The 18,576-nt window shown below is 45.1% G+C and overlaps 1 protein-coding gene across 4 annotated transcripts in view; it reads left to right on the top strand.

Annotated features, from left to right (window-relative positions):
* The window catches only part of LOC128698406 (limbic system-associated membrane protein-like), a 599,709-nt gene that overhangs the window by 194,751 nt on the left and 386,382 nt on the right, over window positions 1-18,576 (top strand). For all 4 annotated transcript variants that reach the window (XM_070104500.1, XM_070104502.1, XM_070104503.1 and 1 more), the window contains one exon: window positions 1,153-1,273. In XM_070104500.1, the coding sequence (XP_069960601.1) occupies window positions 1,210-1,273 (64 nt within the window). In that variant the 5' untranslated portion in view covers window positions 1,153-1,209. The remainder of the gene's footprint in view (window positions 1-1,152; window positions 1,274-18,576) is intronic.

Raw genomic sequence — 18,576 nt, 5'->3', positions numbered from 1 at the left:
TATCCCCTGCCCCGCTGTTTTCTGTAACCTGCTGATCATCCCTCCTCCCTTCTGCCATCCAATTCCCTTGCTTCCTTCCCTACCCTGCAGCGCTGTATAGCCCTTGTGGCTTAGCGCTTCTTTTTGATTATAATAATAATAATCTGATATACTGCGTGAGGTGCACCAGACACTCTGATATACTGCGTGAGGTGCACCAGACACTCTGATATACTGCGTGAGGTGCACCAGACACTCTGATTTACAGTGGCGATACACTCTGATTTACAGTGGCGATACACTGATTTACAGTGGCGAAATTAACTAACACAAGATACCTGTTGCAGGAACAATATAATTATTGTAGGAACAGTATAATTATTGTAGGAACAGTAAAACTATTGCAGGAACAGTAAAACTATTGCAGGAACAAGATAACTATTGCAGGAACAAGATAACTATTGCAGGAACAATATAACTATTGCAGGAACAATATAACTATTGCAGGAACAGTAAAACTATTGCAGGAACAGTAAAACTATTGCAGGAACAAGATAACTATTGCAGGAACAATATAACTATTGCAGGAACAAGATAACTATTGCAGGAACAATATAACTATTGCAGGAACAATATAATTATTGCAGGAACAATATAACTATTGCAGGAACAAGATAACTATTTCAGGAACAATATAACTATTGCAGGAACAATATAATTATTGCAGGAACAATATAACTATTGCAGGAACAACATAACTATTGCAGGAACAAGATAACTATTGCAGGAACAATATAATTATTGCAGGAACAATATAACTATTGCAGGAACAATATAACTATTGCAGGAACAATATAACTATTGCAGGAACAATATAACTATTGTAGGAACAATATAACTATTGTAGGAACAATATAACTATTGCAGGAACAATATAACTATTGTAGGAACAATATAACTATTGCAGGAACAATATAACTATTGTAGGAACAATATAACTATTGCAGGAACAATATAACTATTGCAGGAACAATATAACTATTGCAGGAACAATATAACTATTGCAGGAACAATATAACCATTGCAGGAACAATATAACCATTGCAGGAACAATATAACTATTGCAGGAACAGTGCCGACACTCTGACTATAATGAAGCAACATTGCTTTCAGAGAGAGAACATTACCACTGATATCAAGGATCTTTACCACTGGAACAGCCACTGAATAATGGATCCTTCAGGCTGTCTGGGGCTCCTGGTGGTCATCCTGCTTCTCACACTGGTGATTGGAGGTGAGTACCCAGTGTCTGTTTTTAATATGGGAAAGGTTAGAGGGATGGAGATGTTTATGGGAGGGGAGGGAGTGGAGAGTGGATGAATTATGGAATACCAAAGGTGAAAAAAAAAGATTGAGGGGAGGGTCGGTAGAATGGAAAGTGGAAGAAAATAACGAAGGAAGTATGTAGCCACCCACCCAGGGTAGGGAGGTTAGCCACCCACCCTGGGTAGGGAGGTTAGCCACCCACCCTGGGTAGGGAGGTTAGCCACCCACCCTGGGTAGGGAGGTTAGCCACCCACCCTGGGTAGGGAGGTTAGCCACCCACCCTGGGTAGGGAGGTTAGCCACCCACCCTGGGTAGGGAGGTTAGCCACCCACCCTGGGTAGGGAGGTTAACCATCCAAGATAACTGCAAGGGGAACAAGGACAGCAGGTGTGAAGAACATACCCAATGTTCCCACCCATACCGGGGTTCCAACCACGGACACTCAGTATGTGAACTGAGTCCTCCACAGACCGAGTCACGGAACAGATTTCTGTTATGTCAGTGTGAGTAGTCAGGTATGAGGTAGGAGAAACAGTGGATAGGGCAGTATTGACTAAGTGGCATCAACCCGCTGGCCTTACGCACTTGTATAATCCTGTATAATCCTGTATAATCACTTAATTGATGCATAAATCAAGACAACACCTTCCAGAAAAAGAATCCAGCACTTAAAACGTACAAGTGTTTCTTATAAGGTCAGTTCTGTTATTCATACGTAACTTGACTTAAGAAATCGTAATGACACGATTGCAAACAAACCATACCCCCTGCCGGGATTGAACCCGCGGTCATAGTCTCAAAACTCCAGCCCGTCGCGTTAGCCACTAGACCAGCTAGCCACAATAAGATTCATCCAACTAGGTATATTTCTACACCATAGGAAGGTTAGCACAGGCACCTCTGTGACCACAAATGCAAGTTTTTACAGACGAATCTCCAGCTAGGGTGGCCGTGACAAACTCTAGCTCAAGTCCCTTCACTGCCGTCAACATGACTTAAGAAATCGTAATGACACGATTGCGGGTTCAATCCCGGCCGGGGGTATGGTTTGATTCATACGTACGTTGTTACTGAAATTTCAATTGTAAATTGATGTGGAAAGAGTTGTGGATGAACAAGGAGGCTTTAGGAAGGTTAGGGGATGTGTAAACCAAGTATTTACATTTATGCATATAAATAATATTTAGATAAGGGTAAAGAAGCTTTTGTGTCAGTATAGTTGCTGATCACCCTTACAGGTGTTGTATAGCTTATCTGAGTATCATAGTACCATCCATATGTTTTATATAGAGGATCCCTTTCTAGGCCTAGTGACTGTATGACGTCACGGGATGCGGTATGAGTGAGTGGGATGCGCTAGCTCGCTCTCAGTCCAGGGATAGACCTACAACAGGCAACAAGGCAGGCTGGGCCTTCCCTTACCACAGTCTGACAATATATAGTGTTACCATCCAACAAGTGTGTTTATCTTCAACCATCATATCTCCTTTCGAACCCCCACGACATTCGTTTTTATGAGTATTTGGAAAAGGCATGTGAGAGGGTGGATAGGGGAGCAATATGGCAGATGTTACAAGTGTATGGAATAGTTGGCAGGTTACTGAAAGCTGTTAAGAGGTTTTATGAGCAGAGTGAGACTCAGGTTAGGGTAGGCAGGAGAGAGGGGAATTATTTTCCATTAAAGTAGGCCTTCAACAGGGATGTGTTATGTTACCATGGTTGTTTATTACATATGCATATTTCCAGCAAACGTGCATGATCGTGTTAGATAGGAGTGAATGGAGACGAATGGTTTTTGGACCTGACGAGCTGTTGGAGTGTGAGCAGGGTAACATTTAGTGAAGGGATTCAGGGAAACCGGTTATTTTTATATAACCGGACTTGAGTCCTGGAAATGGGAAGTACAATGTCTGCACTTTAAAGGAGGAGTTTGGGATATTGGCAGTTTGCAGGGATGTGTAATAGGGCGGTATATATATAATTGGGGCTCTGATATTGTAATTATTTCAGGTCACTTTTTATACTGTATCTTCATATATGCTTTTAAACTGTTGTATCTGAGCACCTCTGCAAAAACATTGATTATGTATGAGTGAGGTGAAAATGTTGAATGGTGAAAATATTTTTCTTTTTGGGGATTTTCTTTCTTTTTGGGTCACCCTGCCTCGGTGGGAGACGGCCGACTTGTTGAAAAAAAAAATAGATGGGGTTGTAAGGGAAGTGAATGCTCGGGTGTTGGTAAGAGGTGTTGTTTTTCTTACTGACGACACTGCTTTTGGGAGATTCTGGAGAGAAATTGCCAAGGTTGGTGGACAAATTTAAGAGGGTATGTAAATGAAGGAAATTAGAAGTGAATATTAGAAGGAACAACGAAATGAGGGTAACAAAATAATTAGATAAAAAATGAGTGGATATCAGACTGGAGGGAAGGAGTACGAATGTGTTCAGTTACCTGGGAGTGGACTTGTGAGCGGATGGATCTGTGAAACACGAGATGAACCATAGATCCGAAGACTGGAAATAAGCTATGTGGTGCACTGAGGCATCTGTGAAGACAAAGAATGTTATCTATTAAAGAAAATTGGAATGCTTGAGACTAAAGTGGTGTCAAGTCTCTTGTGTGGGTGTGTAGCTTAGGTTGTGAGTGCTGCAGCAAGGACGCTGCTGGAGGCAGTGGAGATGTCGTGTCTGAGGGCAATGTGTGGTGTGAATATTATGCCCAGAATTCGTAGCTTGGGGATTAAGAGATAAGATAAGATTTCGTTCGGATTTTTAACCCCGGGGGGTTAGCCACCCAGGATAACCCAAGAAAGTCAGTGCGTCATCGAGGACTGTCTAACTTATTTCCATTGGGGTCCTTAATCTTGTCCCCCAGGATGCGGCCCACACCAGTCGACTAACACCCAGGTACCTATTTGCTGCTAGGTGAACAGGACAACAGGTGTAAGGAAACGTGTCGAAATGTTTCCACCCGCCGGGAATCGAACCCGGGCCCTCCGTGTGTGAAGCGGGAGCTTTAGCCACCAGGCCACCGGGCCACGAGGAGGAGGGTGCGGGATTGCTAAAAGTATTATCCACAGGGCTGATGACTGGTTGAGGTGATTTGGACATTTATAGAGGATGAATTGAAGGGCGTGTATATATGCAGTGGAAGGAAGGCGGTGATGGAGTCTTCCTAGGAAAGGTTAAATGGAGTGGATAAAGGAGGTTTTGTGCACGAGGGGCTTAAACATCCAGCAAGAGTGTTAGGAGTGAGTGGAGGCAAGTGTTTATAACTCGACGTGCTATTAGAGTGTGAACAAGGTAACAAAAGGATTCAGGGAAATCGGTTAGCCGGACTTGAGTCCTGTAGGTGAAAAGTACAGTGCCTACACTCTGAAGGAGAGGTGGGGATACGTGCAGTTTTGAACTATAGTATTAGCGCTTTCTGGCAATACAGTGAGTGAGTGATGGGGAAAGTATTTTTTCTTTTTTGAGCCCCCCTGCCTCGGTGGAAGACTGCCAGTTTCTTGAAAAATCTTATACACAAGAACTACGTAATGATTTAAAATGTATTAACAAATTAGAAAAATGCGGTCTCATTCAATATTAAAATTATTGTGCGTGACTCAAGAAATCGTAATGACACGATTGCAAATTCTTGAGTCATGTTGACGGCAGTGAAGGAACTTGAGCTAGAGTTCGTCACGGCCACGCTAGCTGGAGATTCGTCTGTAAAAACTTGCATTTGTGGTCACAGAGGTGCCTGTGCTAACCTTCCTATGGTGTAGAAATATACCTAGTTGGATGAATCTTATTGTGGCTAGCTGGTCTAGTGGCTAACGCGACGGGCTGGAGTTTTGAGACACTATGACCGCGGGTTCAATCCCGGCCGGGGGTATGGTTTATTGTGCATCTTGGACACGTGTATGTGTCGCTAGTCAGGATCTGTCTAAATTCACAGATCACAACATGTCATTGTCATGCGGCCACATGAACCACACGCCTCTGACTTCCTACGCTGATTTAGAATATCACTTAAGCGTTATGTATTGTACTAAACTGTAATGGCAGAGAGTACAGTTTAGGAAGGAGGCACAGGGAATGTAGCGAGACACAGTGGCATATCATAGATATGGAGGGAAAGTGAAGGGTGAGGGGCACAGTGAAGGCTGAGGGGCACAGTGAAGGCTGAGGGGCACAGTAAAGGCTGAGGGGCACAGTAAAGGCTGAGGGGCACAGTAAAGGCTGAGGGGCACAGTGAAGGCTGAGGGGCACAGTAAAGGCTGAGGGGCACAGTAAAGGCTGAGGGGCACAGTAAAGGCTGAGGGGCACAGTGAAGGCTGAGGGGCACAGTAAAGGCTGAGGGGCACAGTGAAGGCTGAGGGGCACAGTGAAGGCTGAGGGGCACAGTAAAGGCTGAGGGGCACAGTAAAGGCTGAGGGGCACAGTAAAGGCTGAGGGGCACAGTGAAGGCTGGGGGGCACAGTGAAGGCTGAGGGGCACAGTGAAGGCTGAGGGGCACAGTGAAGGCTGAGGGGCGCAGTGAAGGCTGAGGGGCGCAGTGAAGGCTGAGGGGCACAGTAAAGGCTGAGGGGCACAGTAAAGGCTGAGGGGCACAGTAAAGGCTGAGGGACACAGTGAAGGCTGAGGGGCACAGTGAAGGCTGAGGGGCACAGTGAAGGCTGAGGGGCACAGTAAAGGCTGAGGGGCACAGTAAAGGCTGAGGGGCACAGTAAAGGCTGAGGGGCACAGTAAAGGCTGAGGGGCACAGTAAAGGCTGAGGGGCACAGTAAAGGCTGAGGGGCGCAGTGAAAATAGCATTGACAGTGAGCAAGGTAAACCTGAGATGACAAAAACCACGAAGTGTAACAACTGATGGTACGAGGAACATTGTCGGCAACAAAACTGGTACAGTTGCAGGAACTACGGAAAATGTATCGATAGACTGAATGCTGGACTCCCCGTGGAATTTCACCGCGTTATTCACTAGCAGTTTTTATGGAGTATGCTCCTCTATATCAGTGTGACTTTGTAAATGGTCCAAATCGGACCGAAACGTTGACGTAAACTCCTCTCTCCTATGTGCGGATTATTTGTGTATTGTTCCAGTCACGGTATTGTACCTTTGCTCTTTTTTCCAGTATGATGAAGTCAGGTGGATGAGCAAAGGTTAAGTCCTCATAATTTCTTGATTAAAGCTATGTAAATGACATCATTCTCACCAATATAGGAAGTGACGTTACGTAAAAGGACAGAAATGTAACTACTGTGACATTTTATTGTGGCAACGTTTCGCTTTCCTGGAGTTTTATCAAGCTTGACAAAGCTCCTGGAGAGCGAAACGTTGCCACAATAAAATGTCACATTAGTTGCACTTGTATTCTGTTACTTAACACATTGTCGGTAATTCTACCAATATTAATACAGTAGGGAGTGACCACCGAGAGTTTCATGTTTGATTGATGTACCGTAACACGAGATGAATTTGATCCTAAGATTGCAGGGTTAGGATCACTCTCAGACACTGCAACACAATGGTACCTTGGTACAGAACAGAAATCAACTTGGAAAATTTCTACTAGTGAGAATGGCTGGATTTGAGAGGGACGTGATCTCCTAACGACTACATTCTTCCTTCTACTAGTGAGAATGGCTGGATTTGAGAGGGACGTGACCTCCCGACGATTACATTCTTACATCTACTAATGACCTACATCTCACCTCCTGGTCGTATATAAGGCTCCATCCTGTCACTTCAACTCCATATTGTTTCAGACTATGGAACAATGCTTTTCTCCAGACTGAGGGACTGACCACCTCAAAACTGTAAGGGTGATGGACTGATTACATCGTCTTCAAGTATCTTCTGCTTCTATCAACTTTTCTGTACTCGACTGAAGAAGCCTACTGTGTAGGCGAAACGTTTCGAAATAAAGATACCTAACTGTTGCATATGTGTCTTACCTAACAACTGGGTTAAAAAAACCTGGTGTGCATCTTGCAATGCTGAGTTGAAAGGTTTTGAGGCAGACAATATATATGTTATTTGTTTTGTTTATCAATTTTTTCAGTAGTATATACAATCGATTTAATATTTTTTCTGTAGTTTTTACTTACTATTATAGATATAAAATTTGTTTTTAGGATTCTTTGGTATTTCTATTTTTATCTTTTCTCGCCTTCTAGTCGATCTTTTCTTAAATATTTTTCAATTCTTTTTCTAATTCAGATATATACACAAACCAAGATGAATTATTATAATCATGGGGAGCGCTAAACCCGCCTGTGGAAGGCGGGGGGATGGAAGGTATTCCGGCTCAGTTCAGGGAAATGAAGCACAGGCTGGCCATATCAACTGTGTACATGAAGAGTTCACTTTGATCCCTATTTAATAGATTGATGTATTCTTGTCTGGTGTTGTACGTGTTATTCAGAGCCTTGAATAAATCTCATGTTGCCGATTGGCTGTATCAATATGAAGTAAATAACTTTAATTTAGATACATGTGCAACATCTGGGTATCTTTATTGTAGACGTTTCGCCATCCAGTGGCTTTATCAATACAAATTCCAGGACATAATTTGAGGTTGGTAGGTTGGTAGACAGCAACCACCCAGGGAAGTACTACCGTCCTGCCAGATGACTGTGAAACAGAAACCTGTAACTGTTTTGCATGATGGTAGGATTGCTGGTTTCTTTTTCTGTCTCATAAGCACGCTAGATAACAGGGATATCTTGCTACTCCTACTTACACTTTGGTCACACTTCACAGACACGCACATGCATATATATATACATACATCCAGAAGCAGAGGTATGATAAAGCTCACGGCTCAGGGAGAGTGACCTAGTAGCGATCAGTGAAGAGGCGGGGCCAGGAGCTCGGACTCGACCCCCGCAACCTCAACTAGGTGAGTACATCTAGGTTTTTCTCCTTTTTCTAAATAGCTCTTGTTCTTCTTTATTTCTTCTATTGTCCATGGGGAAGTGGAAAAGAATCTTTCCTCCGTAAGCCATGCGTGTCGTATGAGGCGACTAAAATGCCGGGAGCAATGGTCTAGTAACCCCTTCTCCTGTAGACATTTACTAAAAAAGAGAAGAAGAAAAACTTTATAAAACTGGGATGCTTGAATGTGCGTGGATGTAGTGCGAATGACAAGAAACAGATGATTGCTGATGTTATGAATGAAAAGAAGTTGGATGTCCTGGCCCTAAGCGAAACAAAGCTGAAGGGGGTAGGAGAGTTTCAGTGGGGGGAAATAAATGGGATTAAATCTGGAGTATCTGAGAGAGTTAGAGCAAAGGAAGGGGTAGCAGTAATGTTAAATGATCAGTTATGGAGGGAGAAAAGAGAATATGAATGTGTAAATTCAAGAATTATGTGGATTAAAGTAAAGGTTGGATGCGAGAAGTGGGTCATAATAAGCGTGTATGCACCTGGAGAAGAGAGGAATGCAGAGGAGAGAGAAAGATTTTGGGAGATGTTAAGTGAATGTATAGGAGCCTTTGAATCAAGTGAGAGAGTAATTGTGGTAGGGGACCTGAATGCTAAAGTAGGAGAAACTTTTAGAGGGTGTGGTAGGTAAGTTTGGGGTGCCAGGTGTAAATGATAATGGGAGCCCTTTGATTGAACTTTGTATAGAAAGGGGTTTAGTTATAGGTAATACATAATTTAAGAAAAAGAGGATAAATAAGTATACAAGATATGATGTAGGGCGAAATGACAGTAGTTTGTTGGATTATGTATTGGTAGATAAAAGACTGTTGAGTAGACTTCAGGATGTACATGTTTATAGAGGGGCCACAGATATATCAGATCACTTTCTAGTTGTAGCTACACTGAGAGTAAAAGGTAGATGGGATACAAGGAGAATAGAAGCATCAGGGAAGAGAGAGGTGAAGGTTTATAAACTAAAAGAGGAGGCAGTTAGGGTAAGATATAAACAGCTATTGGAGGATAGATGGGCTAATGAGAGCATAGGCAATGGGGTCGAAGAGGTATGGGGTAGGTTTAAAAACGTAGTGTTGGAGTGTTCAGCAGAAGTTTGTGGTTACAGGAAAGTGGGTGCGGGAGGGAAGAGGAGCGATTGGTGGAATGATGATGTAAAGAGAGGAGTAAGGGAGAAAAAGTTAGCATATGAGAACTTTTTACAAAGTAGAAGTGATTCAAGGAGGGAAGAGTATATGGAGAAAAAGAGAGAGGTTAAGAGAGTGGTGAAGCAATGTAAAAAGAAAGCAAATAATAGTGGGTGAGATGTTATCAACAAATTTTGTTGAAAATAAGAAAAAGTTTTGGAGTGAGATTAACAAGTTAAGAAAGCCTAGAGAACAAATGGATTTGTCAGTTAAAAATAGGAGAGGAGAGTTATTAAATGGAGAGTTAGAGGTATTGGGAAGATGGAGGGAATATTTTGAGGAATTGTTAAATGTTGATGAAGATATGGAAGCTGTGATTTCGTGTATAGGGCAAGGAGGAATAACATCTTGTAGGAGTGAGGAAGAGCCAGTTGTGAGTGTGGGGGAAGTTCGTGAGGCAGTAGGTAAAATGAAAGGGGGTAAGGCAGCCGGGATTGATGGGATAAAGATAGAAATGTTAAAAGTAGGTGGGATATAGTTTTGGAGTGGTTGGTGCAATTATTTAATAAATGTATGGAAGAGGGTAAGGTACCTAGGGATTGGCAGAGAGCATGCATAGTTCCTTTGTATAAAGGCAAAGGGGATAAAAGAGAGTGCAAAAATTATAGGGGGATAAGTCTGTTGAGTATACCTGGCAAAGTGTATGGTAGAGTTATAATTGAAAGAATTAAGAGTAAGATGGAGAATAGGATAGCAGATGGGCAAGGAGGCTTTAGGAAAGGTAGGGGGTGTGTGGACCAGGTGTTTACAGTGAAACATATAAGTGAACAGTATTTAGATAAGGCTAAAGAGGTCTTTGTGGCATTTATGGATTTGGAAAAGGCGTATGACAGGGTGGATAGGGGGGCAATGTGGCAGATGTTGCAAGTGTATGGTGTAGGAGGTAGGTTACTGAAAGCAGTGAAGAGTTTTTACGAGGATAGTGAGGCTCAAGTTAGAGTATGTAGGAAAGAGGGAAATTTTTTCCCAGTAAAAGTAGGCCTTAGACAAGGATGTGTGATGTCACCGTGGTTGTTTAATATATTTATAGATGGGGTTGTAAGAGAAGTAAATGCGAGGGTCTTGGCAAGAGGCGTGGAGTTAAAAGATAAAGAATCACACACAAAGTGGGAGTTGTCACAGCTGCTCTTTGCTGATGACACTGTGCTCTTGGGAGATTTTGAAGAGAAGTTGCAGAGATTGGTGGATGAATTTGGTAGGGTGTGCAAAAGAAGAAAATTAAAGGTGAATACAGGAAAGAGTAAGGTTATGAGGATAACAAAAAGATTAGGTGATGAAAGATTGGATATCAGATTGGAGGGAGAGAGTATGGAGGAGGTGAACGTATTCAGATATTTGGGAGTGGACGTGTCAGCGGATGGGTCTATGAAAGATGAGGTGAATCATAGAATTGATGAGGGAAAAAGAGTGAGTGGTGCACTTAGGAGTCTGTGGAGACAAAGAACTTTGTCCTTGGAGGCAAAGAGGGGAATGTATGAGAGTATAGTTTTACCAATGCTCTTATATGGGTGTGAAGCGTGGGTGATGAATGTTGCAGCGAGGAGAAGGCTGGAGGCAGTGGAGATGTCATGTCTGAGGGCAATGTGTGGTGTGAATATAATGCAGAGAATTCGTAGTTTGGAAGTTAGGAGGAGGTGCGGGATTACCAAAACTGTTGTCCAGAGGGCTGAGGAAGGGTTGTTGAGGTGGTTCGGACATGTAGAGAGAATGGAGCGAAACAGAATGACTTCAAGAGTGTATCAGTCTGTAGTGGAAGGAAGGCGGGTAGGGGTCGGCCTAGGAAAGGTTGGAGGGAGGGGGTAAAGGAAGTTTTGTGTGCGAGGGGCTTGGACTTCCAGCAGGCATGCGTGAGCGTGTTTGATAGGAGTGAATGGAGACAAATGGTTTTTAATACTTGACGTGCTGTTGGAGTGCGAGCAAAGTAACATTTATGAAGGGGTTCAGGGAAACCGGCAGGCCGGACTTGAGTCCTGGAGATGGGAAGTACAGTGCCTGCACTCTGAAGGAGGGATGTTAATGTTGCAGTTTAAAAACTGTAGTGTAAAGCACCCATCTGGCAAGACAGTGATGGAGTGAATGATGGTGAAAGTTTTTCTTTTTCGGGCCACCCTGCCTTGGTGGCCACCCTGCCTTGGTGGCCACCCTGCCTTGGTGGGAATCGGCCAGTGTGATAATAACATAATAAATTTGAGGACAGTAGAACTATATACAAAAGATGAGGTAATCAGTCCCTCAACCTTGGAGTTGGTGTGAAGAGCACTATGGTTGTGAAGATTCTGGAGCACGGTCATGGAGACTGGCGCTTTTATACTAACGTCAGGTGGAAAGGGACGGGTAGCAGACGAGGGCATAGTCACTGGTAGGCGGGATACCCCAGTGAAAGTAGGTCATATCCAAAGAGAAGGGCAAGTTGTAGTAGCCGTGAAAAAGTCATGTAGATATCCTGTGAACCAAGATTCCATGATGTTGCAGTGTCTGACAAGTTGTGCATGAATGGTATACAATACCGACAATTAGCCGGTATTGTATACAACTTGTCAGACACTGCAACATTCAGCGTAGGATGACTAAATTAATACATAGCATTAGAAATCTTCCTTATGAAGAAAGATTGAAGACTCTTAAGTTACATTCACTTGTTAGACGAAGAATGAGGGGAGACCTGATCGAAGTGTATAAGTGGAAGATAGGTATTAATAAAGGGGATATTAATAAGGTCTTTAGGATGTCTCTCCAAGAGAGAACCCGCAGTAATGGATTTAAATTAGATAAGTTTAGATTTAGAAAGGACATAGGAAAGTATTGGTTTGGAAATAGGGTAGTTGATGAGTGGAACAGTCTACCTAGTTGGGTTATTGAGGCTAGGACTTTGGGTAGTTTCAAATTTAGGTTGGATAAGTACATGAGTGGGATGGGTTGGATTTGAGTGGGACTTTCACATCAGAGCTTATTTCTTGGGTGGCATTGAAAATTGGGTTGGTCAAATGTTTTGTTAGTGGGATGAATTGTAAAGGACCTGCCTAGTATGGGCCAGCAGGCCTCCTGCAGTGTTCCTCCTTTCTTATGTTCTTATGTTCTTATAGAATCTTGGTTCACAGGACATCTACGTGACTTTTTCACGGATACTACAACTACTGCTACAACTTACCCTTCTCTCTGGATATGACCTACTTCCACTGGGGTATCCCGCCTACCAGTGACTATGTCCTCGTCTACCAGTGACACTGCCCACCTCTCACATTCACTGCCCACCTCTCACATTCACTGCCCACCTCTCACATTCACTGCCTACCTCTCACATTCACTGCCCACCTCTCACATTCACTGCCCACCTCTCACATTCACTGCCTACCTCTCACATTCACTGCCCACCTCTCACATTCACTGCCTACCTCTCACATTCACTGCCCACCTTTCACATTCACTGCCCACCTTTCACATTCACTGCCTACTTCTCACATTCACTGCCCACCTCTCACATTCACTGCCCACCTCTCACATTCACTGCCTACCTCTCACATTCACTGCCCACCTCTCACATTCATTGCCAACCTCTCACATTCACTGCCCACCTCTCTCATTCACTGCCCACCTCTCACATTCATTGCCTACTTCTCACATTCACTGCCTACCTCTCACATTCACTGCCCACCTCTCTCATTCACTGCCCACCTCTCACATTCATTGCCTACTTCTCACATCCACTGCCCACCTTTCACATTCACTGCCTACCTCTCACATTCACTGCCTACCTCTCACATTCACTGCCCACCTCTCTCATTCACTGCCCACCTCTCTCATTCACTGCCCACCTCTCACATTCATTGCCAACCTCCCACATTCACTGCCCACCTCTCACATTCACTGCCCACCTCTCACATTCATTGCCTACTTCTCATATTCACTGCCTACCTCTCACATTCACTGCCCACCTCTCACATTCATTGCCTACCTCTCACATTCACTGCCCACCTCTCACATTCATTGCCTACCTCTCACATTCATTGCCTACCTCTCACATTCACTGCCCACCTCTCACATTCACTGCCCACCTCTCACATTCATTGCCTACCTCTCACATTCATTGCCTACCTCTCACATTCATTGCCTACCTCTCACATTCACTGCCCACCTCTCACATTCATTGCCTACCTCTCACATTCATTGCCTACCTCTCACATTCATTGCCAACCTCCCACATTCACTGCCCACCTCTCACATTCACTGCCCACCTCTCACATTCATTGCCTACCTCTCACATTCATTGCCTACCTCTCACATTCATTGCCTACCTCTCACATTCATTGCCTACCTCTCACATTCACTGCCCACCTCTCACATTCATTGCCTACCTCTCACATTCATTGCCTACCTCTCACATTCATTGCCTACCTCTCAAATTCATTGTCTATCTCTCACATTCACTGCCCACCTGTCAAATCCATTGCCTACCTCTCACATTCACTGCCCACCTCTCACATTCACTTCCTACCTCTCCCATCCCTTTCCACCCGATGATGACTAAATTACTTAGTGTATAATTCCTTCACAGCTTGAGGAATGAAGGTGTTTACTCAGAGAACAGAGAGTGCTACTTTCTTAGCTGTGATTGTAGTGAGCACAACTACCTATACAGTCCTCTGTGTTCACTGCGGATCTCACTGCAAGTTTCTCTTGGTATAAGTTTTGCTAGTGGATACCGACAAGTTGCTTTAAAAAGACACTTGAGGGAACTCTAGGTACATGGTATACAATGCCTACAGGTTGATAAGACGTATGTGCACTGGCTCGGCCCGTGGCCTGGTGGCAAAGCTCTCGCTTCACACGCCGGGAATCGAAGCCGGAGCTTCGATTCCCGGCGAGGGTGGAAACGTTGGGTGTGTTTCCTTACACCAGTTGTCTATGTTCACCCATCAATTAAAATGGGTACCAGGGTGTTAGTGGACTGGTGTGGGTCGCATCCTGGGACAAAACTGACCTAATTTACGGGAAATGCTCAGCATAACAAGCGGCTTTCTATGTAGTAGTATGTCACTGATGTCAGCTATGGTCTGTATACCTTGTACATGTACTTGTATACCTTGTACATGTACTTGTATACCTTTTACATGCACTTGTATACCTTTTACATGCACTTGTATACCTTGTACATGTACTTGTATACCTTGTACATGTATACCTTGTACATGTACTTGTATACCTTCTACATGTACTGGTAGAAAGAAAAATATAACTTGTTTGTACAGGGGTGGGGAACCTGCTGCCTTCTAGGGCATTAAAGGGCATTCTGAATGAATCAGAATCAAAATTTTTCTTAGTCATTAAATAATTAGGGCTGTATAGCCCTTGCGACTTAGCGCTTCTTTTTGATTATAATAATAATTAAATAATTTATTTCTTACTAAACACCCGACATTTAGCAGTGTATCTAATCAAGATTTCTTGAATGCGACCTTCCAGCATAGTAAGGGTCCCCACCCCTGCACTAAGACACAGAAAACGTTTCGGTCCTGGGACCTTGATCACATCTAACACAGAGGTTAGAAAGGCTATATATGCGCGGAGAATGTAGGACTCTTGTACCAATATCCCTCACACAGGAGAATGACGACGTATCGGTCCAACTTCTAAACTGTTCCAGTCACGGTACTGTGCCTCTTCATTCTCATATCCTAATACCTGGCTTAGTTAATTCATGGTTCACCGTTGTTGTCGGCACCACCCGCCTGTCTGCCCTGGTCATTCCCATTCTAGAGCTGGTCGAAGCACGGTCTGCTCTCTAGTGGCTTCTGTTCTGCCTTGCTTACCGTGGAGTGCACTAATACCTATTCTTGTATATAGTGTACATGCTTCTGTTCTTACTTGGTGAAGGATAATATAAGATTGAGACACTTATGCAACATATGGGAATCTTTATTCAGGAAACGTTTCGCCACACAGTGGCTTCATCAGTCCAATACATTTACGCATTTCTACTTTGTATTGGACTGAAGAAGCCACTGTGTGGCGAAACGTTTCCTGAATAAAGATTCCCATATGTTGCATAAGTGTCTCAATCTTCAACTTGTCGGTTTTTCAAACCATTCATCACAAGGATAATATAAGTCAAAAGCTTTTCTGCTGTGTTTATTTTGCTCCCTTTACACCCAGGATAACAGGCCTTTGACTTCCTGAGTTGTAATAACCGAGTATTTGGACTCCCGATGTGTTGTCTTTCTTGGCTCAGTTTGTGTCGCCACAGCGGCTAGTTCATTGTGCTGCCGCAATTCATCCTGTGAGCGGTGGCGTAAATCAGGATTACAGAGATCACAAAGGGTCGTTATCACACCCCAGTAAACATTGTTGATTCACCAGAAAGACACATTAGTTATTAAATTATCTTGAAATAACTTCGTAGTGCTAGTGTTTACAATACGGTAATAAACAGTTTTAAGGAAACGTGATCTTGTTCCCCCTTACTCTTCTGTTAGCCCTGTTGTCCATAATATACAGGAGAGGTTAGTTTATCTCAACAAACGACACTAGGATGTGAAGTCCTTTTGATGTCCAGGACACACAAACAGGGCCGGACTTAAGCCGATTGGACCGATTGCTCCAAATTGGGCCCCGCTCTTAATTAAGGACGCCCCGCGCTGGAGTGTAATCTACTCTCGGCTTGTCAAGTACACACAACAACACGAATTAAAAAGATGTTTCCGATGGGGTGGTGATTGTACCCGACATCAGACATTAAAAACAGTTTGCTGCGTTTTTTTATCAGTTCTGCGATGGATGCCACTTTATTTTTGTGACCTTTTTTAGGCTCCTGTGGTTTCTGTAAATATGCGTACAGTTTGATTACTCTCCATATATTTGGCCCACCAAAAGTGTTCGCAGTTGGGCCCCGCACCTCCCAAGGCCGGCTCTACACACAAGCACATAAGAATGGACTAACACTGTATTAGTCCTGCTGGCCCAAACTAGGAAGGTCCTCTTCAAAACCAAGCATTACTACCTACCCACTAGTTCGGTCTTTTTCCAAAGCTTTCCAAGAACAGCTTCAGTATTTCAGCTTACTGATCAAACCTAGCTCTTCTCACTCGTATATTTATGCAGTCTATTGTAAAGGTACGTTGGTGTCAGGGACACGTTGGTGTCAGGGACACGTTGGTGTCAGGGACACGTTGGTGTCAGGGGCACGTTGGTGTCAGGGACACGTTGGTGTCCAGGACATATTGGTGTCCTTGTAAGTAAACAGACACAGAGGAAAATGCTGCTGTAATGTGTGCAGGCTACAGCAGACTTTTACCACAGTATGTGAGTAACATCCAGAGATACGTCCCTAGGAGTGATACTCAGTGGATTCTGAAGACTGGGAATAATATCCGCAGGGATTCACACGATGTGGATAGTTAGTCGTTCATTTGTGCGAGAACTGCCAATACGATCCCTGCCCACCACACCCTGGCCACAACACCCTGCCCACAACGCCCTGCCCTGGTGTCAGACCTGCCAACACTACCATTACTGCCCACCACACCGTGCCCTGGTTCAAGACCTGCCCACAAACCCTGCTCTGGTGCAAGACCTGCCAATATCTTCAGTCCCAAAACACCCTGCCCTGGTGCAACATCTGCCAAAACTACCATCCTTGCCCGCAACACCCTGCCCTGGTGCAACACCCGCCAATACCATCCCTGCCAACCACACCCTTCCCTGGTGTAAAACCTGCGAACACCATCCCTGCCCACCACACCCTTCCCTGATGACATACCTGCCAACACTATCATCTCTGCCCACCACACTGCCCTGTGCAAGACCTGCCAACATCATCCATGCCCACCACACCCTGCCCTGGTGCAACACCCGCCGATACTATCCCTGCCCCCCACACCCTGCCATGGTGTCAGACCTGCCAACACCATCCCTGCCAGCCACACCCTTCCCTGGTGTAAAACCTGCCAACACCATCCCTGCCCACCACACCCTTCCCTGATGACATACCTGCCAACACTATCATCTCTGCCCACCACACTGCCCTGTGCAAGACCTACCAACATCATCCTTGCCCACCACACCCTGCCCTGGTGCAACACCCGCCGATACTATACCTGCCCCCCACACCCTGCCATGGTGTCAGACCTGCCAACATCATCCCTGCCCACCACACATTGCCCTTGTGTAAGACCTGCCAACATCATCCCTGCCCACCACACCCTGCCCACCACACCCTGCTCGGGTGCAACACCCGCCAATACTATCCCTGCCCACCACACCCTGCCCTGGTGTCAGACCTGCCAACACTATCATCCCTACCCACCACACCTTGCCCTGGTGTCAGACCTGCCAACACCATCCCTGCCCACCACACCCTGCCCTGGTGTCAGACCTGCCAACACTATCATCCCTACCCACCACACCTTGCCCTGGTGTCAGACCTGCCAACACCATCCCTGCCCACCACACCCTGTCCTGGTGTTAGACCTGCCAACACTATCATCCCTGCTCACCACACCCTGCCTTGGTGTAAAATCTGCCAACACCATCCCTACCCACCACACTCTGCCCTGGTGTAAGACCTACCAACATCATCCTTGCCCACCCCACCCTGCCCTTGTGTAAAATCTGCCAACATCATACCTGCCCACCACACCCTGCCCACCAAACCCTGCCCTGGTGTAAGACCTGCCAATACCATCCCTGCTCACAATATCCTGCCCACCACACCCTGCCATGGTGTAAATCCTGCCAATACCATCCCTGCCCACCAAACCCTGCCCACCACTCCCTGCCGTTTTGCAAAACCTGTTAACACCAATCTTGCCCACCACACCCTGCCCTGGGGGAAGTCCTACCAACACCATCCCTGCCTACCACATCCTGCCAACACCATCCCTGTCCACCACACCCTGCCAACACCATCAATGCCCACCACACCCTGCCCTGGAGCAAGATCTGCCAATACCATCCATGCCCACCACACCCTGCCCTGGTGTAAGACCTGCAAATACCATCCCTGCCCATCACACTCTGCCCTGGTGTAAGACCTGCCAACACCATCCCTGGCCACCACACCCTGCGATCACCATTCCTGCCCACCACACCCTGCGAACACCATCTCTGCCCACCACACCCTGCGAGCACCATCCCTGCCCACCACAAACTGTGAACACC

This window comes from Cherax quadricarinatus, chromosome 92 (assembly GCF_038502225.1).
Source record: "Cherax quadricarinatus isolate ZL_2023a chromosome 92, ASM3850222v1, whole genome shotgun sequence".
NCBI classification, from domain to species: Eukaryota; Metazoa; Arthropoda; class Malacostraca; order Decapoda; family Parastacidae; genus Cherax; species Cherax quadricarinatus.
This window is presented reverse-complemented; position numbering and strand designations above follow the sequence as displayed.